The sequence below is a fragment of the Aotus nancymaae genome, unplaced genomic scaffold (assembly GCF_030222135.1).
Source record: "Aotus nancymaae isolate 86718 unplaced genomic scaffold, 86718_ANA_hifiasm-v0.15.2.pri h1tg000007l, whole genome shotgun sequence".
Classification (NCBI taxonomy): Eukaryota; Metazoa; Chordata; class Mammalia; order Primates; family Aotidae; genus Aotus; species Aotus nancymaae.
Window position 1 is genome coordinate 40,981,410 of NW_026988418.1, and position 18,083 is coordinate 40,999,492.

Below are 18,083 nucleotides of genomic sequence, written 5' to 3' on the forward strand. Positions count from 1 at the left end.
CCCATTCCAATTCCTGCATCTTGAATGTATTAATAGCAGCTTCCAAATAACCATGTCATTCCAGGGCAATGTGGAATATATCCTTTACTTCTCTTTTACCTTTTCTTCTCCTTCCTTTTTTTTTTTTTTTTTTTTTGTAACATATCTAATGATGCATGTCCTGAAGGAATTTTCTAATGAGGAAAAAAATTGTGTAACTATTGGTATTCTTTTGGAGGTTAAAATTTTACCTTAGTGGTACTACCCTTTACCATCTGGTAATATTTGTGCTTAGATTTTTTAGTTTTGAAATGTGTTCATTTTATTTTATTTGGTCTATTTTAGGCATTGTGTGGCTGCTCAATTAATGTACCAACACTGGATGGCAGAAACATACCTATGTCAGTAAATGATATTGTGAAACCTGGAATGAGAAGAAGAATTATTGGATACGGGCTGCCGTTTCCAAAAAATCCTGACCAACGTGGTGATCTTCTAATAGAATTTGAGGTGTCCTTCCCAGATACTATATCATCTTCATCCAAAGAAGTGCTTAGGAAACATCTTCCTGCCTCATAGAATGAAGAACTTTGTTACCCATATTTTGATAAGGCACTGAAAATATAGAAGGACTGGCAGTTTACTGATGTAGATGTGAATTCTGTATAAAGATGTGTAAATTCTTTTGAGGGTTCATTAAATTGCATGAATAGAGACGGGTCAAATAAATAGGCAAAAGGGATTTTTACAGTTAATAAAGAGAAAACCATTCACTATATTTTATTTCATTTTTCCCAATTCAGTTATTTTTAGTAATTTGCTTATATGTAAAAGTTGTTTTTGTGGAGTCAGTAGATATAATTCTAGTAAAGTACTAGACTACCAATTACTTTATTTCTTATATTTTTAGATAATTAGTATGAAAAGTTTCCATTTATAATGGAAATAAAAATTCTTAAGTAAACTATACATGTAATATGTATTTCAAGAAGAGAATAAAAACCCAAGTCAGTTATTAGTTTTTGTTTTTTTTTGAGACAGAGTTTTTTGCTCTTGTTACCCAGGCTGGAGTGCAATGGTGCGATCTCAGCTCACCGCAACCTCCACCTCCTGGGTTCAGGCAATTCTCCTGCCTCAGCCTCCTGAGTGAGTAGCTGGGATTACAGGCGCTCGCCACCATGCCCAGCTAATTTTTTGTATTTTTAGTAGAGACGGGGTTTCACCATGTTGACCAGGATAGTCTCGATCTCTTGACCTCGTGATCCACCCGCCTTGGTCTCCCAAAGTGCTGGGATTGCAGGCGTGAGCCACGGCGCCCGGCCCCAGTTATTAGTTTTAAATCACCTTCTGAAATACTGTTATAGGCCTGGTATCAGTAAAAGAATATTCTGATGCATATGTTTCACCATTTTGATTTTTAAGGTATACTGTAGCATTTCTTTTTTTTTCTTTTATTTACTGTAGCATTTCTTAATAACGTTGCGATGTTCTTAAGGCAGACCTTTCTTCATAAAAAGGAAATTAATGGCTATTTCTCTCCTGTGGAAGTCCCAATTGCCTGAATTACTGATATTTTAGAAATAGACTTTTTAAAATGCCATATGTAATTTTATGCAAGTTGACTATATATCTTGGACTTAATAAATTATAGGCTCATTTTGTTCTCTGCTAGTTTAAAATAATTTGTTTAATAATAGATGTGTTTTTAGAGGAAATGCTGTTACTTGTAATTAATTTTCCAATGATACAGTCTTCTATAACTTACTCAAAATATGCTATATGTACTTTATGTAATTTCCCTAAAAAGAATGAACTACCACTACACTATGGTATTAAACCAAAATATGGGGAAAATAAACACTAACTGCTGCTTATGGACAATGTTGCAACTACTTGTTATGCATATAAATATTCTACTTTTTCATATGTATAGATTGCATTTCTTAGGTGTTTTAATTTTTTAAAATATATTTACGTTTAAAAAATTATTTAGTTTTGTTTTCTGTTTTATAACTATAGTGAGAATGATGTTTTGAAACAAAGTTTTTGGTTATAAAATAGTTTTCAGGATGATTTATACACATATATATGTGTATGTATGTATACTGGGTCCTATCACCTTTTAGCAGAATATGAAATCGATATAAATAGGTTATGATAGCCATATTCTTTATTACTTTATTGAGATATAATTTACAGGCCATAAAGTTTACCCTTAAAATATACAATTCAGTGGTTTTAGTAATATTCACAAAGTAGTACAATCATCATCACTTTTTAATTCCAGAATATTTTCATCACCCCAAAAAGAAATCCTAAATCCATTCGCACTTACTTCCCATTCTTCCCTTCCTCCAGCCCCTGGCAAACACTAATCTGCTTTTCGTCTGTATGGATTTGTCTGTTCTGGACATTCATACAAATAGAACCAAACAATATATGGCTGTTTTCTTTTTTTTGGTCTGGCCTCTTTCATTTAGCTTAACATTTTCAAGGTTCATGTATGTTGTATCTCATGTGTCAGTACTTTATTCCTTTTTATTGCAAAATTTATGGATATACCACATTTTGTTTATCTTTTCATTAATTATGGGCATTTGGCTTATTTCTACTTTTTTGGATATTATAAATAATGCTGCTATGAAAATTTGCATGGAAGTTTTTGTGTTTCAATTCTCATGGGTATATACCTAAAAGTGGAATTGCTGAGAGTAACCATTTGCTTGAGTTGCAAATGGAAAATGCTTGAAAAAATGCCAGAGAATTCAACTAATCACACTTATTATTCTATCTAATTAATAAGTGATTCCTCTATAACGCTCTCTGAATAACAGTTAAAACTCCCTACAGAAGTGTGAACATTGCAGAAATTTTCTGACAAGTCTAAAGATCTAGAGCTGAAAAACAGTCAACATGGTGACTGATAGTGGTTTCTGTTTTAAACCCTTTATTATTTATTGCAATTTTCTTGATTAAGCATTTTCTCCCAGGTAAAATAAATGATTTATATATATATATGTATATATATATAATTTATATATATATTATCTTTGGATTAAAAATATTTTTAAGCAGAGAATTACTATTCTAGTAGTAAATAAATTTATATAACTATACAAAACCAGTATACCAGTATCTCTCTTATCTTAAAGGATATTGACAATGCTTTAGCATGTAGTAAGTGCCCAGTTTTTATGTGTTGAATGTTGAATTAAAAGAAGTAATGAGTTTTACAGTTCTTTATTTTTTCAAATTATGAGAGTACTTTTTATTTTAAAATATTTTCTTTAAATTCAACCAGGTACTTGGATAGCTGGAATAGTTTTGAAATACTATAGATCCCATAAAGAAAGATGTTTATTTTTTCTAAAAGAAAAACCACAAATTGTTTATGTTAAAAAAAAAAAAAAAGGCCAGATGCTGTGGTTTACGCCTGTAATCCCAGCACTTAGGGAGGCCGAGGCAGTGGAAAATCGTTTGAGTCCAGGAGTTTGATACCAGCCTGGGCAACATAGCAAGACTCCCATCTCTACAAAAAAAAATTAAAAATTAGCTGAGCCTGGTGGCAGGTGCTGTAGTCCCAGCTACTTGGAAAGTTGACTTGAACCCAGGAGGTAGAGGCTGTAGTGAGCCCTGATTGCACCACTGCACTCAGCTGGAGTGATAGAGTGAGACCCTGTCTCAAAAACAGAAACAAAAAACAAGTATAAACCAAGGTGATTAATGGCCTGCTAATAAAGGTGTTTTGTTTGGCCAGCTCAGTAGTTTAAAAACTGTTTTTTTAAATTAGAATGTTTTTTGGCAAGGCATGGACTCTTCTGTTGCCACTGACCTACCATTATCTATTGCATTACATAAAGCTGCTTCATATGTTTAGTTATATTGCCTCGGCCTCTGAAAGCATCTGAATTAGTCACATCTACTGTAGCTCATCACTCCTGCCTATTGTTAGCCTTCCTTGGAGGCAAGGAGTTGAAAATACTCTTATTTTCGGAAAACTGTCATTTAAATAGTTATGATGGATAAAAGGAAATTAATACATGTGATTAGATTCAGGAAGTGGTTTAGAAGTGACTGTCTTCATATTCCAAGGACTATTTACATAACCTCAAGGAGTTAAGACTAAACATCATTCTTTTTATCTTTTTTTTTTCTTGAGATGGAGTGTTGCTCTGTCGCCCAGGCTGGAGTTCAGTGGCACAATCTCAGCTCATTGCAACCTCTGTCTCCCGGGTTCAAGCGATTCTCTTCCCTCAGCCTCCTGAGTAGCTGGGATTACAGGCATGCGCCACCACACTCAGCTAATTTTTGTATTTTTAGTAGCGATGAAGTTTCACTATGTTGGCCATCCTGGTCTCGAACTCCTGACCTCGTGATCTGCCTGCCTTGGCCTCCCAAAGTACTGGGATTACAGGAATGAGCCACGAATAGCTTAATCTAAATTTGAGTAAATAGATAAATTTCTATAGAGTAAATATTTCAACCTTTTAAACTTTTTTTCTGTGATACTTTTTTTTTTTTTTTTTGAGACGGAGTTTCGCTCTTATTACCCAGGCTGGAGTGCAATGGCGCGATCTCGGCTCACCGCAACTTCCGCCTCCTGGGTTCAGGCAATTCTCCTGCCTCAGCCTCCCAAGTAGTTGGGACTACAGGCGTGCGCCACCATGCCCAGCTAATTTTTTTGTATTTTTAGTAGAGACGGGGTTTCACCATGTTGACCAGGATGGTCTCGATCTCTTGACCTCGTGATCCACCCGCCTCGGCCTCCCAAAGTGCTGGGATTATAGGCGTGAACCACCGCGCCCGGCCCCCGTGATACTTTTAGTTCATAAAATTCATAAAGCTTTTGAAGCTGGAAATAATTTTTAAAATCCCATTTTCTAGATAAAGAAGTAAACCCAAAGAGGCTAAGTGGCTTGTCTGTGGTTAAAGAGCAGGCTCAATATATTCTTCTGGTCGTTAAAGAAAAGAAAAAAAGTAGAGCAGGCCGGGCGCAGTGGCTCATGTCTGTAATCCCAGCACTTGGGGAGGCCAAGGCAGGTGGATCACTTGAGGCCAGGAGTTTGACATCAGCCTGGTCTACATGGTGAAACCCCATCTCTACTAAAAATATAAAAATTAGCTGGGTGTGGTTGCAGGCACCTGTAATTGCAGCTACTTGGGAGGCTAAGGCAGGAGAATCACTTGAACCTGGGAGGTGGGGTTGCAGTGGAGATCATGCCACTGCACTCCAGCCTGTGCGACATGACGGAGGGAGGCTCCGTCTCAAAAAAGGGAAGCTGGAAAGGGAATTCTTATTTTCAGTGCCATTTTTCTCTAGAATGCCATTGATATCCCCTGTTGCTCAATTTTCAAGACTAGATTAAATTCTTTTACAGTTCATTTTCTGGCCAAGTGTGATGGCTCACACTTATAATACTAGCACTTTGGGAGGCCAAGGCAGGAGGATTGCTTGAGCTCAAGAATTCAAGACCAGCCTGGGCAACACAGCGATACTCCATTTCAATATTAAAAAGGAAAGTTCATTTGGCTATTTCTTTGTATAGTCTGTGTAATTTAGCATACATATTTGAAATATTTTTGGTCATTTAGGAACATATAAAATTATAACTTGGTGCTCACTAGAAAGCTTTTGAAACATTAGTTACAAAAACAGGCTTTTTCTTTTTAAGGGAATTGATAGCAGCAATAGTCCATAATTGGGCTGTGTCCTTCATTAGTTTACAAATATATATGCCAATGTTATTCTCAAAATAGTGTAAGGCCACATCTGAACAAAAAGCAGGCATATTATTTTAATTTATATAAACAAAATGAAGATTTTTATGTCTGTAAAAATATGAAATTATATCATAAAAATTCAAATATGAAAGTATATCATTGTAAATGATGAAATTATATGAAATATGAGTTTGAAATATATGAAATATGAAATTCAAATACTCAAATATGAAATTTTATCATTGTAAAAAGAAAAGGAGAGAGAGCAAAGAAAAAAGGAGAGAGAAAAGAAAGAGGGGAAGAAAGAAAAAAAACACCCTAAAGATTTTATTGAGAAGGAAAGTTTGTAATGATAAATAACATACAGAATCTACAATCATGCAAATATTGTAACCCCTCCCAAACTACAAATTGGTTAGTACATCATCTCTCCAGCTGTTAGAATTTTGGTTTGTGTGAACGTAGTTCTTGAGCTTTATTTATTTATTTATTTAAAAAAAATTCTTTTTTTAGGCATGCTCTTGTGGCTGGAGCACAGTAGTGCAATCAGGGCTCACTGCAGCCTCCACCTCCCAGGCTCAAGCTGATCCTCCCACTTCAGCCTTCCCTAAGTGGCTGGGACTATAGGCGTGCCTCACCGCACCTGGCTAATTTTTGTGTTTTTTGTAGAGGTAGAGTTTCACCACGTTGCCCAGGCTGAGCCATTTTTAACTGAGATAATTTTAGGAAGAGGAAACCAGAGGTTGGGAAAAGGAAATGAGAGTAAAGCGAATCGTGGCGGAAGCTGAGAAATTTCTGATGCAGTCTTACACATAAGAAATAAAGCCAAGGCTGTTTGAAGTAAGCGAATCGTGGAGGCAGATGAGAAATTTCTGATGCAGTCTTACACAAAAGAAATAAAGCCAAGGCTGGTTGCAGTGACTCATGCCTGTAATCCCAGCACTTTGGGAGGCTGATGCAGACGGATCTCTTGAGCCCAGGAGTTTGAGAACAGCCAGGGCAACATAGCAAAACTCCATCTCTACAAAAAATACAAAAATTAGCCAAGCGTGATGGGGGATCCCTGTAGTCCCAGCTACTTGGGAGGCTTAGGTGGGAGGCTGGTTTGAGCCCAGGAAGCAGAGATTACAGTGAGATCATGCCATTGCTCTCCAGCCTGGGTGACACAGCCAGACTCTGTCTCAATCAATCAATAAAGCCAGAGGCAAAAACCGCTGCTGCTGTTTTGTTAAAGGGATGCCATTGAAATGGATACAAAAAGCCTGAACAGGAAGTACTTTTGGAACATGAAGTTATAATGGAAGGTCCTGTATTACAGAAGAGCTCAAGAAATATTTAGTTATGTTTATCTTAGTTGGTTAAATAAAAGTTGCATAATTGTTTTTTATCTTAAGTATACATTTTGCATCTATGACTGGGGATGAAGAGATTCAAGAGATGAGATTGTTGGATCAGGTGGCTCACACCTGTAATCCCAGCACTTTAATGTGGTTTCTGTTAGTTCTTTGAACATATTTATAATGATGACATTCAAGTCTTTTTGTTAAATCCAACATCTGGTAGATTCATGGGCAGTTTCTGTTGTCTTCTTTTCTTCCAATGTATGGGCTATACTTTTTTAAAGGTAATATAGCAACTCTAGGTACTGAACCTCACTTCTCTATGGAACTTGTTATTGTTATTTACTTATTTAGTAATTGGCTGAATTGTTTCAGCAAAGTATTTTTTTTCCCTTCACTATATGAAGACTGTCTCTTTCCCTGATCACACCCAGATGTTAAGCTCACTAATTGCTGACTGGTTGTTCTACTGTTTTCAACAATGCCCTGGGGCATGAACTGCTCAATGAACTGGGCAAATTTGGACTCCTTTAAAGGGATAATTCTGAAATTTTGTTTGAGATTTGTTCTGACTCTAGGAGGGCTCTTTCCAGCTGTCTCTTTCCCTTTGTCGCTTTGCAAACTGGTGCTGGGAGGTAGGGACCAAGGTGCTCTTCTTTCTTTCTTTTTCAAAAAATTGCATTTCCTTTATTTTACATACTTTAATTTCAGAAAAAAAAAAAAAAAACAAAACACCCACAATATACAACATCCAACTCCATTGTCAAATTAGAGAGGGGCTGGGGCTTGAGGCCCTTGTTTCCTGCCTTAGACACAATGACAGGGGAGGAAAAAACACTAGCTTTCTGAGAGACACCTCTGCCTTAGGAGCTGAGGGCTTGGGGTAGAGGTTGGCAGCAGCCCCAGGTCTCCCCAGTTTGTCTCTCTCAGCATGAAACTCCTGTCCCATGAGCCAGGATAAGGGCACTAGGGGCTTTAGTATTCTCAGCAGTGCTGAGACTAAGATTCTCCATCCCGCATGTGGAAGTGGAAGAAAGGATCTCCCAACTCTCCCCTGCACTTACCTGGAGCTTAGCCTCTGCAACAGATAGCTGGGGTGGGATGAGAAGTGCTTACGTTCTAACTTTCCCAGGAAGGTCATCCTCTGGCTGGGCTATAATTACTCTGACTGAAGAAGGAATGGGGTATTCATGGCTGCGGCGGTCTGGAGTTTCCACCTCACTGAGTGGAGAGAAGGAGGGATGGAGTGGGCCTTGGTTCAAATACTGTAGACTATCACTATTATTAGCAGATTTTAGATTTTCTTGAGTAAATGTGTCTTCATTTGCTGTATGCCCTTAGGACCATTTCCAGATACTATAAATGGCTGTTTTAAAAATAAATAACATAGAATTTAAACCCTATTATAAAAATTTGCTTCTGGAAGAGGTGATAGGTAAGCTTCTTATAATATTTTTTAGTTGTTCATGTTCATGCAATTATTCAGCTGCCCTAACTGGTAATAATGCGTCTTAACAAATGTCTCTGGAGAAAGAGTATCTCTCTCTCTCTCTGTCTATTTTAATAAGTAATATTTTTGCTTACTTCTGAAGTATAAACTGGAATAATTAAAATGCATAATAATATAGTACTAGAGACTGGTCTATGTAAAATATGGCCTACTTAAGAAGGAAGGAAAAGTGATATGGTGGAAATAATACTACTAGGAGTCAGGTTTTGCCAATAGCTAACATTTGTGACCTTAGGCAGGTTGTTTAATCTTACTGCCTTAGCTTTCACTCATTGGTTAAAAAAAAAATTTAATAAGATGATCTCTAAGTCCTTGGTAGCTTAAAAATATTGTATTACAAGAAGGAATACTATAGAATAGTGAGGTTTTTTTAAATTAAAAATTGTAAGTCATGGTATCTGATGAAGAATTCTATTTTTTATTTGAAAAAACGTTCTAGGCTTAGGCAACATAGTGAGACCGTGTCTTAAGTTTAAAAAAAAAAAAAAATCAGCCAGGTGTGGTAGCTGTGCTCTCAGCTACTCAGGAGGCTGAGCTAAGAGGACTGCTTGAGCCCAGGAGGTCCAGCAGCAGTAAACTGTGATTTCACCATTGCATTCCTGGGTGACAGAACAAGACACTGTCACAAACAAAGGTCCCACTGTTGATGTAAATGTAAGTTAGTAAAACCTTTATGGAATACTGTGAAGATTTCTCAATGAACTAAAAATAGAACTACCTACCATTCAACCTAGCAATCTTACTACTGGGTATCTACCCAAAGGAAAAGAAATCATTATATTAAAAAAGACACTGGCACTTGTATTTTTTATCACAGTACTATTCACAATAGCAAAGTCATGGAGTCAACCTAAGTGTGTCTATCAATGGTTGACCGATCAACCAAAGAAAATGTGGTATATATCCATCATGGAATACTATACAGCCATAAAAAGAATAAAATCATGTCCTTTACAGCCACATGGATAGAGCTGGAGGCCATTATCTGAAATGAAATAATTCAGAAATAGAAAATAAAATACTTGAGAACTAAATAATGGGTACACATGGACATACAGCTGGAAATAATACACACTGGGGACTCCAAATGGAGGAAAGGTGGGAGTGGGGTAAGAGTTGAAAAATTACCTATTGGGTACAATGTTCACTCTTTGGGTGATGGGTACACTAGAAGCCCTAACTTCACCATTATGCAAAATATCCATGTAACAAACCCTCACATGTATCCCCTGAATGTCAAATTAAAAGAAAAAAAATTAAAATGTATTATATTGAAAGGAGAAAAATGTTCTAGGAATAAAAATAAAATCAAATTTACTTATCAGTTAACCAAATCCCCTTTATTAAGCTGTTAAACAAGTATTTAAATCTTGGTTTCTAGACCGGGAGCGGTGGCTCATGCTTGTAATCCCAGCACTTTGGGAAGCCAAGGTGGGTGGATCACTTGAGGTATGGAGTTTGAGACCAGCCTGGCCAACATGGTGAAACTCCCATCTCTGCTAAAAATACAAAAATTAGCCAGGCATGGTGGGGGGTGCCTGTAGTCCCAGCTACTTGGGAAACTGAAGCAGGAGAATCACTTGAATCTGGGAGGGGAGGCCACAGTGAGCTGAGATCTTACCACTGCACTTTAGCACAGAGCGAGACTTTGTCTCAAAACAAAAACAAACACAAAACCAACCAATCAAGCAAACAAAAATAACAAAAAAACTGATTGTTCCTAACACATTTTATTTTTTACATGTGAATGCTTTTATTTAAAAAAACAGTTCAGGCCGGGTGCAGTGGCTCATGCCTGTAATCCCAGCACTTTGGGAGGCTGACGTGGGTGTATCATTTGAGGTCAGGAGTTCAAGACAAGCCTGGCCAAGATGCTGAAACCCACCTCTACTAAAAATACAAAAATTAGCTGGGCGTGGTGGCAGGCACCTGTAATTCCAGCTACTTGGGAGGCTGAAGTGGGAGAATTGCTTAATTCCACCCAGGAAGTTGAGGTTGAAGTGAGCTAAAATTGCACCGCTACACTCCGGCCTGGGCGACAGAGTGAGACTCTGTTTCAAAAATAAAAACAAACAAGCAAACAAACAAACAAAAAAAACAGTTTATGGTATCAAAATTTATTTATCAGTTACCAAATCACCGTTAGCTAGTTATTTATCAGTTACCAAATCACCGTTAGTTAGTTAGTTAGTTGTATACAGTAAATATACAAGTATTTACTGAGTATACTGAGGCTATAATATTGTTGTAGGTGCTGGAAGTCCTACCTCTAGGGGTCCTCTTTAGGGGTCCTACCCCTAAAGACCTTACATTCTAATTATAGAAGATAAACACTTAAAAACATTACTTACATTAAAAAACAAGTAAGTTATTTTTTGAATAATGATAAACATTAAGAAAAGAATTATAATGGCATAAAAACTGACTGGAGCGGGAAGAAGTGTGCCACTTTTTAGCTAGGGTGATGAAAGAAAGCCTCTCTGGGAAGAGAGATACTTGCATCAGCCCTTAATGATTCAAAGGGGGCAGCTGTTGGAAGAACATTTAAGGAAAAAGGAACAGCAATGACAAAAGTCCTGAGATGGGAGCCTTTACTGAAAAGCAGAAAGATGTATTATAATTTACTTCCCAATTTTCAAATCCTATTGATGTTATGTTTCCTAAAACATACCAAAGAGGCAGAAGTAGATATCAGAGAAAGAAAATGGGACTAGAAAATGCCTTCTTTTTTTTTTGAGACGGAGTCTCACTCTGTCACCTGGGCTACAGTGCAGTGATGTGATCTTGACTCACTGCAACCTCTGCCTCTTGGGTTCAAGATTGTCGTGCGCCACCATGCCCAGCTAATTTTTTGTATTTTTAGTAGACACGGGGTTTCACCATGTTGGTCAGGCTGGTCTCAAACTCCTAATCTCAAGTGATCCACGTGCCTCAGCTTCTCAAAGTGCTGGGATTAGAGGTGTGAGCCACTGCACCCAGCCAAAAATGTGACTAGAAAATGTCAAGTGTCGGCCCCTCCACCTGGCTCTTGCTGTCTATGGAGGCCAGTTCTTTTCAGGGTTGTGTTTCCTATTTGTAAATGGAGAATACTTATCGTATGTACCTCCTAATAGAATACAGTTCTCTATAAACAATACTAGGTATGGGCGAGATAATGTTGCAAGAGAAGTTTATTCAGACATTTTAAATTATGTTAAATTAAAATGTTATCTTAGTTCAAATTGTTTCAAATGAAGATTTTAAAAGACATATGGTTCTATAGTTCTCACGCTGCTGATTCATACATGGATAGTTTCCCTCATACTCTTAAATTTTGAAATGCTTTACCTCTTGACAATGAAAGTAAAAATAAAATTAAAGATAAGATTTATGATATATTCTTGCACTCTGAATTTATAGTCCTGAAAAGAAAATTTAAAAAAAGATTTATAATAAAAATTTTAAAGATCATGGGTATACTACATTAAAAATTTATTTCAAAGCATTGGTTCTAACCTTTTTACCCCAAACAGTCCTTTTATTATGTTCTTACCTCCACCCCTATTAAATTAATTTTTTTGTGTGTGCTGAAAGACTGTATTTATTAAGAATTGTTATATTTAGGCTGGGCACAGTGGCTCATGCCTGTAATCCCAGTGCTTTGGGAGGCTGAGGCAGGAGGATTGCTTGAAGTCAGGAGTTCATGACCAGCCTGGGCAACAGAGTGAGACCCCCAACTCTATAAAAAAATTTAAAAAATGACCCGGGCATGGTGGCACATGCCTATGGTCCCAGCTACTTCAGAGGCTGAGGCAGGAGGATGCCGTGCGCCCTGGGATTTGAGGCTGCAGTGAGCTATGATCATGCCACTGTACTCCAACCTGGGATACAGGTTGAGCCCCTGCCTCTGAGAAAAATGGAACTATTTATTTTAATATATCCGACATAGCACAACAGCTAGTCAACTACTGTAAACAGGAAGTAAACAGAAACAAAAAATGTGATTTTTTTTTTTTGTACAGACAGGGTCTTGCTATGTTGCCCAGGCTGATCTTGAATTCCCGGCCTCAAGCAATCCTCCTGCCTCAGCTTCTCAAAGCAGTGGCATCACACGCATAAGCTATAGCACCTGGCCAAGAATGAGATTTAAAAAAATTTCGCCTGTTTAATCTGTTAAATGTGTGATTCCCATTAGGTGATTTCCAGTACTGAAAGTAACGTCACTTACCCATGTTACCTATCTCCTTTGTAGTCTCCTTGGGAATCTGGAGACCTCAGATTAGCAGCTACTAGCCTTGGCTTTGATTATAATTTTGGTGATGGCTGTTATAACAAGATGATGCTAGATGAGGTCTATCCTTCTGTAGATGAAACTGCCTTGAGAGATCATACCAGAGTTTACCCTGAGAAAATAGAGTAAAATTTAATTTGTTAGTGTGTATTTTTAAAAAAATTATGCACCAGAAGTTTGTGTTGTTAACAACTCTGGAAGTGTCTGCAAGTATCCTAACAAAAATGAAAAACGAATAATGTTAGGGTAGAAAAAAATACTTTAGGTTTTTTTTAATGTTAAGAAATCACAGTAAATGATGTATGGCATTAAAGTTAGGTAGTATGACTGTTTTACAATACTTTGTTTAAAAAAGCTTGTTACAAAGCTTGTTCGAGTTTACAATAAATTTTCAAATATCCACCCACTTTATAACATGGTATGAAATTTAATAAATAGGTATAACTACCCTGAAATTCAACAGACATAAAAACTCTTTAGGCTATTTTCTAGAACTGTGTAACATTTAGAACATTCTTGGGTAGGGGGATTGTTTTTGTTTTTACTCTTTGCCAGTAACAATACATTTTACAATATTATCTACTAGCTTACATTGTGTTTGTGTATATTAGTTTAAGCCATATGAAATCACAGATACTCAACTTTTTTGATCTATAAACATGGCAAAATGAAATTACCTATTTTTACCTATGAAAATAATTTTATATACATATGTGTATATAAAATATAAGTTTAATAAAGCATTACCTACCCTTCCTAGATAGAATGACTCTGACTTTTAAAAATTTTGCTCTAGTTTATTAATTTTTTTCTTTTTTTTTTTTTTTGAGATGGAATCTCAGTCCGTCACTAGGCTGAAGTGCAGTGGAGCAATCTCGGCTCACTGCAACCTCTGCCTCCTGGGTTCAAGCAATTCTCCTGCCTCAGCCTCCCAAGTAGCTGGGACTACAGGTGTGCACCACCACACCCAGCTAATTTTTGTATTTTTAGTAGAGACAGAGTTTCATCCTGTTGGCTGGGATGGTCTCAATCTCTTGACCTTGTGATCTGCCTGCCTCGGCCTCCCAAAGTTCTGGGATTACAGGTGTGGACCATGGTGCCCAGCCTATTAATTTTTTTCTAATTGCATCCCACTGCATTTATTTCATGATCTACATTTGTGAAACAGCTCCATGGTTTGAAAAATACTCCTAGAATTCCCATAAGAATATAAATGTAGTAATTGTTAAATTTTAAAACTTAAATGTCAATTTGTTTACATTCATTTACAAACTATTGACTGGAAAATTTTTACTCATTATTTGACTGTTGGACTAGCAATAGATATAGCTATTTTTTGGTCATAAGATAAATTCTAATAAAAGATTGTTATTTTGATTAATTTATAGATGACGTTATTACCCCCTTCAACTTAAGATAATTATAGATAGGAAAGTAAATTTGCATTGAATTTGCCCTGTTAAATTTCCGTGTCAGTGGTGACAATAACATTCAGATTTTCTGCAAATTCTGTTTATATAGTATTTTAGCAAACCTGTGCTAGTAACATAAAAAGAAATAAATTTACAAACCAAAGACTTTATGAAGGTCATACATAAAGAGATGGGTGTTTTAGTAAGAAACAGAAATTTCTTAAGCTTCTCATTAGATTTATTTAGATTTTAGCTCAAAATAGATTTGAGTAAGTTTATTTCTGATGTGTTGCTTTACCCTAATTACAGAAAAGAGAACTTCTAAATAAATCACATTAAAAATTTTTTTTTAATTTGCTGAGGCTGGGTGCGGTGGTTCATGCCTGTAATCCCAGTACTTTGGGAGGCTAAGGTGGGAGGATTGCTTGAGCCCAGGAGTTCAAGACCAGCCTGGGCAACTTGGTGAAACCCATCTCTACAAAACACAACAACTGGTTGGGCATGGTGGTGCACACCTGTGGTCCCAGCTACTTGGGAGGCTGAGGTGAGAGGATTGCTTGAGCCCTGGAGGTTGAGGCTGCAGCCAGCCATAACAATGCCACTGCACTCCAGCCTGGGTGACAGAGCAAGAATTCTGTCTCAAAAGAAAAAAAGGAAAAAAAGAAAAAAATTACTTTAAATTTTAAAATAAACTTGAAATTTAAAAATTTCTATTCAGTTTGCCAGCATCACAACCATTCCTCTCAGGATTATATATGAGAAAACAAAATACCATTAAAAGTATCTGACTAGGCCGGGGGAGGTGGCTCACACCTGTAATCCCAGCACTTTGGGAGACAGAGGCGGGAAAATCACCTGAGGTCAGGAGTTTGAGACCAACCTGGCCAACATATAGTGAAACCCCGTCTCTACTAAAAAATACAAAAATTAACTGGGTGTGGTGATGATGCATACCTGTAGTCCCAGCTACTTGGGAAGCTGAGGCAGGAGAATTGCTTGAACCTGGGAGGTGGAGGTTGCAGTGAGCTGAGACCATGCCTCTGCACTCCAGCCTGGGTGACAGAGCAAGACTCTGCCTCTTTCTCAAAAAAAGAAGTATCGGACTAAATTTTATCTTCATATTATTTTTTAATTTTTATGGTTATCATGAGTGACCACAAATATAATGTAGAGGAGAGTGTTTCCCAAGTTGTTATATTCAATGGTTTTCATTTGTAAGCATTCAGTATAATCTTAGTGTTTTAGGAGACTGTACATAGTATTTATGTGTAGCCTGTTAGAATCCATAGACCTTTAGGTAAGTGTCCTCTTTATTATTGCTATTTCAGTCCAAAGTGTGCTTCTGGGATAGAAATAAATGGGCCACATAAATATATCTCTTAGGCAACAGCCAAGAAATTGTCTAATAATTGTTTTTATAAGTAAGTTAGAAATTAGAAAATTAATTTGTATTAAGTGGTGTGTATGCATAAATGTATATTTTTTCAAAGTCATCAGAATATATTTTCTTGTTTTTTTAAAAAATATATTTTTAAGGACAGGGTCTCACTATGTTTCCCAGGCTGCTCTCAAACTCCTGGCCTCAAGCAAAGTTCTCAGATTACAGGCATGAGCCACCACGCCCAGTCAGGAAAATATATCTTCAGAAAAACTAAAAGCTTCTTTTAAAAAGCAAAAAATCGGCCGGGCGCGGTGGCTCAAGCCTGTAATCCCAGCACTTTGGGAGGCCGAGGCGGGTGGATCACGAGGTCGAGAGATCGAGACCATCCTGGTCAACATTGTGAAACCCCGTCTCTATTAATACAAAAAAAAATTAGCTGGGCACGGTGGCGCGTGCCTGTAATCCCAGCTACTCAGGAGGCTGAGGCAGGAGAATTGCCTGAACCCAGGAGGCGGAGGTTGCGGTGAGCCGAGATCGCGCCATTGCACTCCAGCCTGGGTAACAAGAGCGAGACTCCGTCTCAAAAAAAAAAAAAAAAAAAAAAGCAAAAAATCAGAATATTAGTTGACTGAATATATTTGGAAGATATTAGACCTATTAGGTAAATCATTATGCATATTAAGCTCTTCAGTTGCATGTGGTTATTATAAAGAGGAATGTTTCTTTTTCTTATTTCTTACAGAACACAGAAGGAAGTCATAGTTGTTTCATTTATTACATGTATTACCTCTTTTAAAGAAATAAGCACCTATAATAGTGTTTGGCTCAATAACAAATATTAGTTATTGTTAGTCATAGCATCTCTTTATTTGAAAGTGGACTTAGAATTCTGGTTTCAGAATTCAGTTGCCAGAATTTATTCATTCAATATTAGTTAAAAATTTAACAAACTATATGCTAAGTATGTTGCATGAGAATTTGAGAGTTTCTGGTTCCTGGCCAAGATAGGAAAGCAGCGGGAGTAGCAAGCTCCCTGTCTCATAATCAGCCCTGTAGAAACTATAGAGCTAGATGGAAGCTAGGAATTCTTGTGGCGATTTAAGGCTGTTTTGAACTGGTTTGAGTGTTAGGGTTGATGGGTGGGAGGCTGGTGAGAAGGTTAGTTGGAGGAAAGCTTTTTAAGTCTGCTCTTGTCTTTTTCCAGAATCACCTTGTAACAGATATTGCCTGCAGCTTCACTGCCAAAATTGGAGACAAAAGCCCAGGATGTGCATGCTGATACTGCCAAGTATTTTCAGTGCAAAAGCCTTGGTGGCAAGAAGCGTTGATGGAAACAAACGTAGACTGACTTGTAGTCCTTGGATATCCATTCCTTCTCCTCTTTCCTCTCCAAAACCCTTGGGCTGGTATATTCCTCTCCCAAGGAGTCTTCTTACTAAGGATTTAAAGTAAAAACTCTGACACAGGAGTTGCCTGATGTGTAAGTAGCAAACCAGAATGATCAGCGGTATTTAGGTGGTGCCTGGGGTGCCCCTGGGCTCATTTCCTAAGCCCACTGATTCTCCTAACTCACTGATTCGGCTAGGGTCCTTGTTGCAGACCCAATGTACCTTATCAGCTAGAGGATCAAGGGAAATGTGGCCAAGGTAAACAGATACCAGACCATTTTTCTTTCAAAGTGGACAAATGAACTGCTGTAAGTTCTCCGTATTAGGGGGAATTTCCTGTTACCACCACCCATAAGTGTAGTAGCTGTCTATTTCTGGCTGTGCCAGCGTTATGTGCAGAGCAGGCCTGTCTGTTTTCTCTTTTATGAACTAGTCATTACCTAGGTCCTGTCTTGCATATATCATTCATTTTTTTTTTTTTTTGAGACAGAGTTTCGCTCTTGTTGCCCAGGCTGGAGTGCAATGGACCAATCTCAGCTCACCGCAAGCTTTGATTCCCAGGTTCAAGCGATTCTCCTGCCTCAGCCTCCCAAGTAGCTGGGATTACAGGCATGCGCCACTATGTCTGGCTAATTTCGTATTTTAAATAGAGATGGGGTTTCTCCATGTTGGTCAGGCTGGTCTTGAACTCTCGACCTCAGGTGATCCGCCTGCCTTGGCCTCCCAAAGTGCTGGGATTACAGGCATGAGCCACTGCTCCTGGCCATATAATTCATAGTAAATAATGGAGTGCATGTTTCAACTTCAAGATTTGGTTGAGGAATAGCTCTGGTCACATAATCACTTGGTAACCTGTCATGAAGTTGTCAGTCTCTCCCAGAACTCACCAGCAAGTCAGGAGCTGCTTTTCAATGTGAAAAAGCTGTTGGCAGCAGAGGACATAGCTTACTCCAAAATCCTAGGAATCTGCACCCAGATTCTCCTATTAGGATTTGTCAGAAGCTCCATATAGCTATATCTGCCACAATACTTCAGATAATCTTGAGTGAATTTTGAAAAATGAGCAGGAAAATCTCAGGCTG

At 37.7% G+C, this 18,083-nt stretch overlaps 1 protein-coding gene across 3 annotated transcripts in view; it reads left to right on the forward strand.

The window, feature by feature from the left end:
• DNAJB4 (DnaJ heat shock protein family (Hsp40) member B4) overlaps positions 1 to 3,106 on the forward strand; it is a 47,375-nt gene extending 44,269 nt beyond the window's left edge. For all 3 annotated transcript variants that reach the window (XM_021667785.2, XM_021667786.2, XM_012442543.3), the window contains exon 3: positions 325 to 3,106. In XM_021667785.2, coding sequence (XP_021523460.1) covers positions 325 to 558 — 234 coding nt within the window. In that variant the 3' untranslated portion in view covers positions 559 to 3,106. The remainder of the gene's footprint in view (positions 1 to 324) is intronic.
• The last annotated feature ends 14,977 nt before the right edge of the window (positions 3,107 to 18,083 follow it).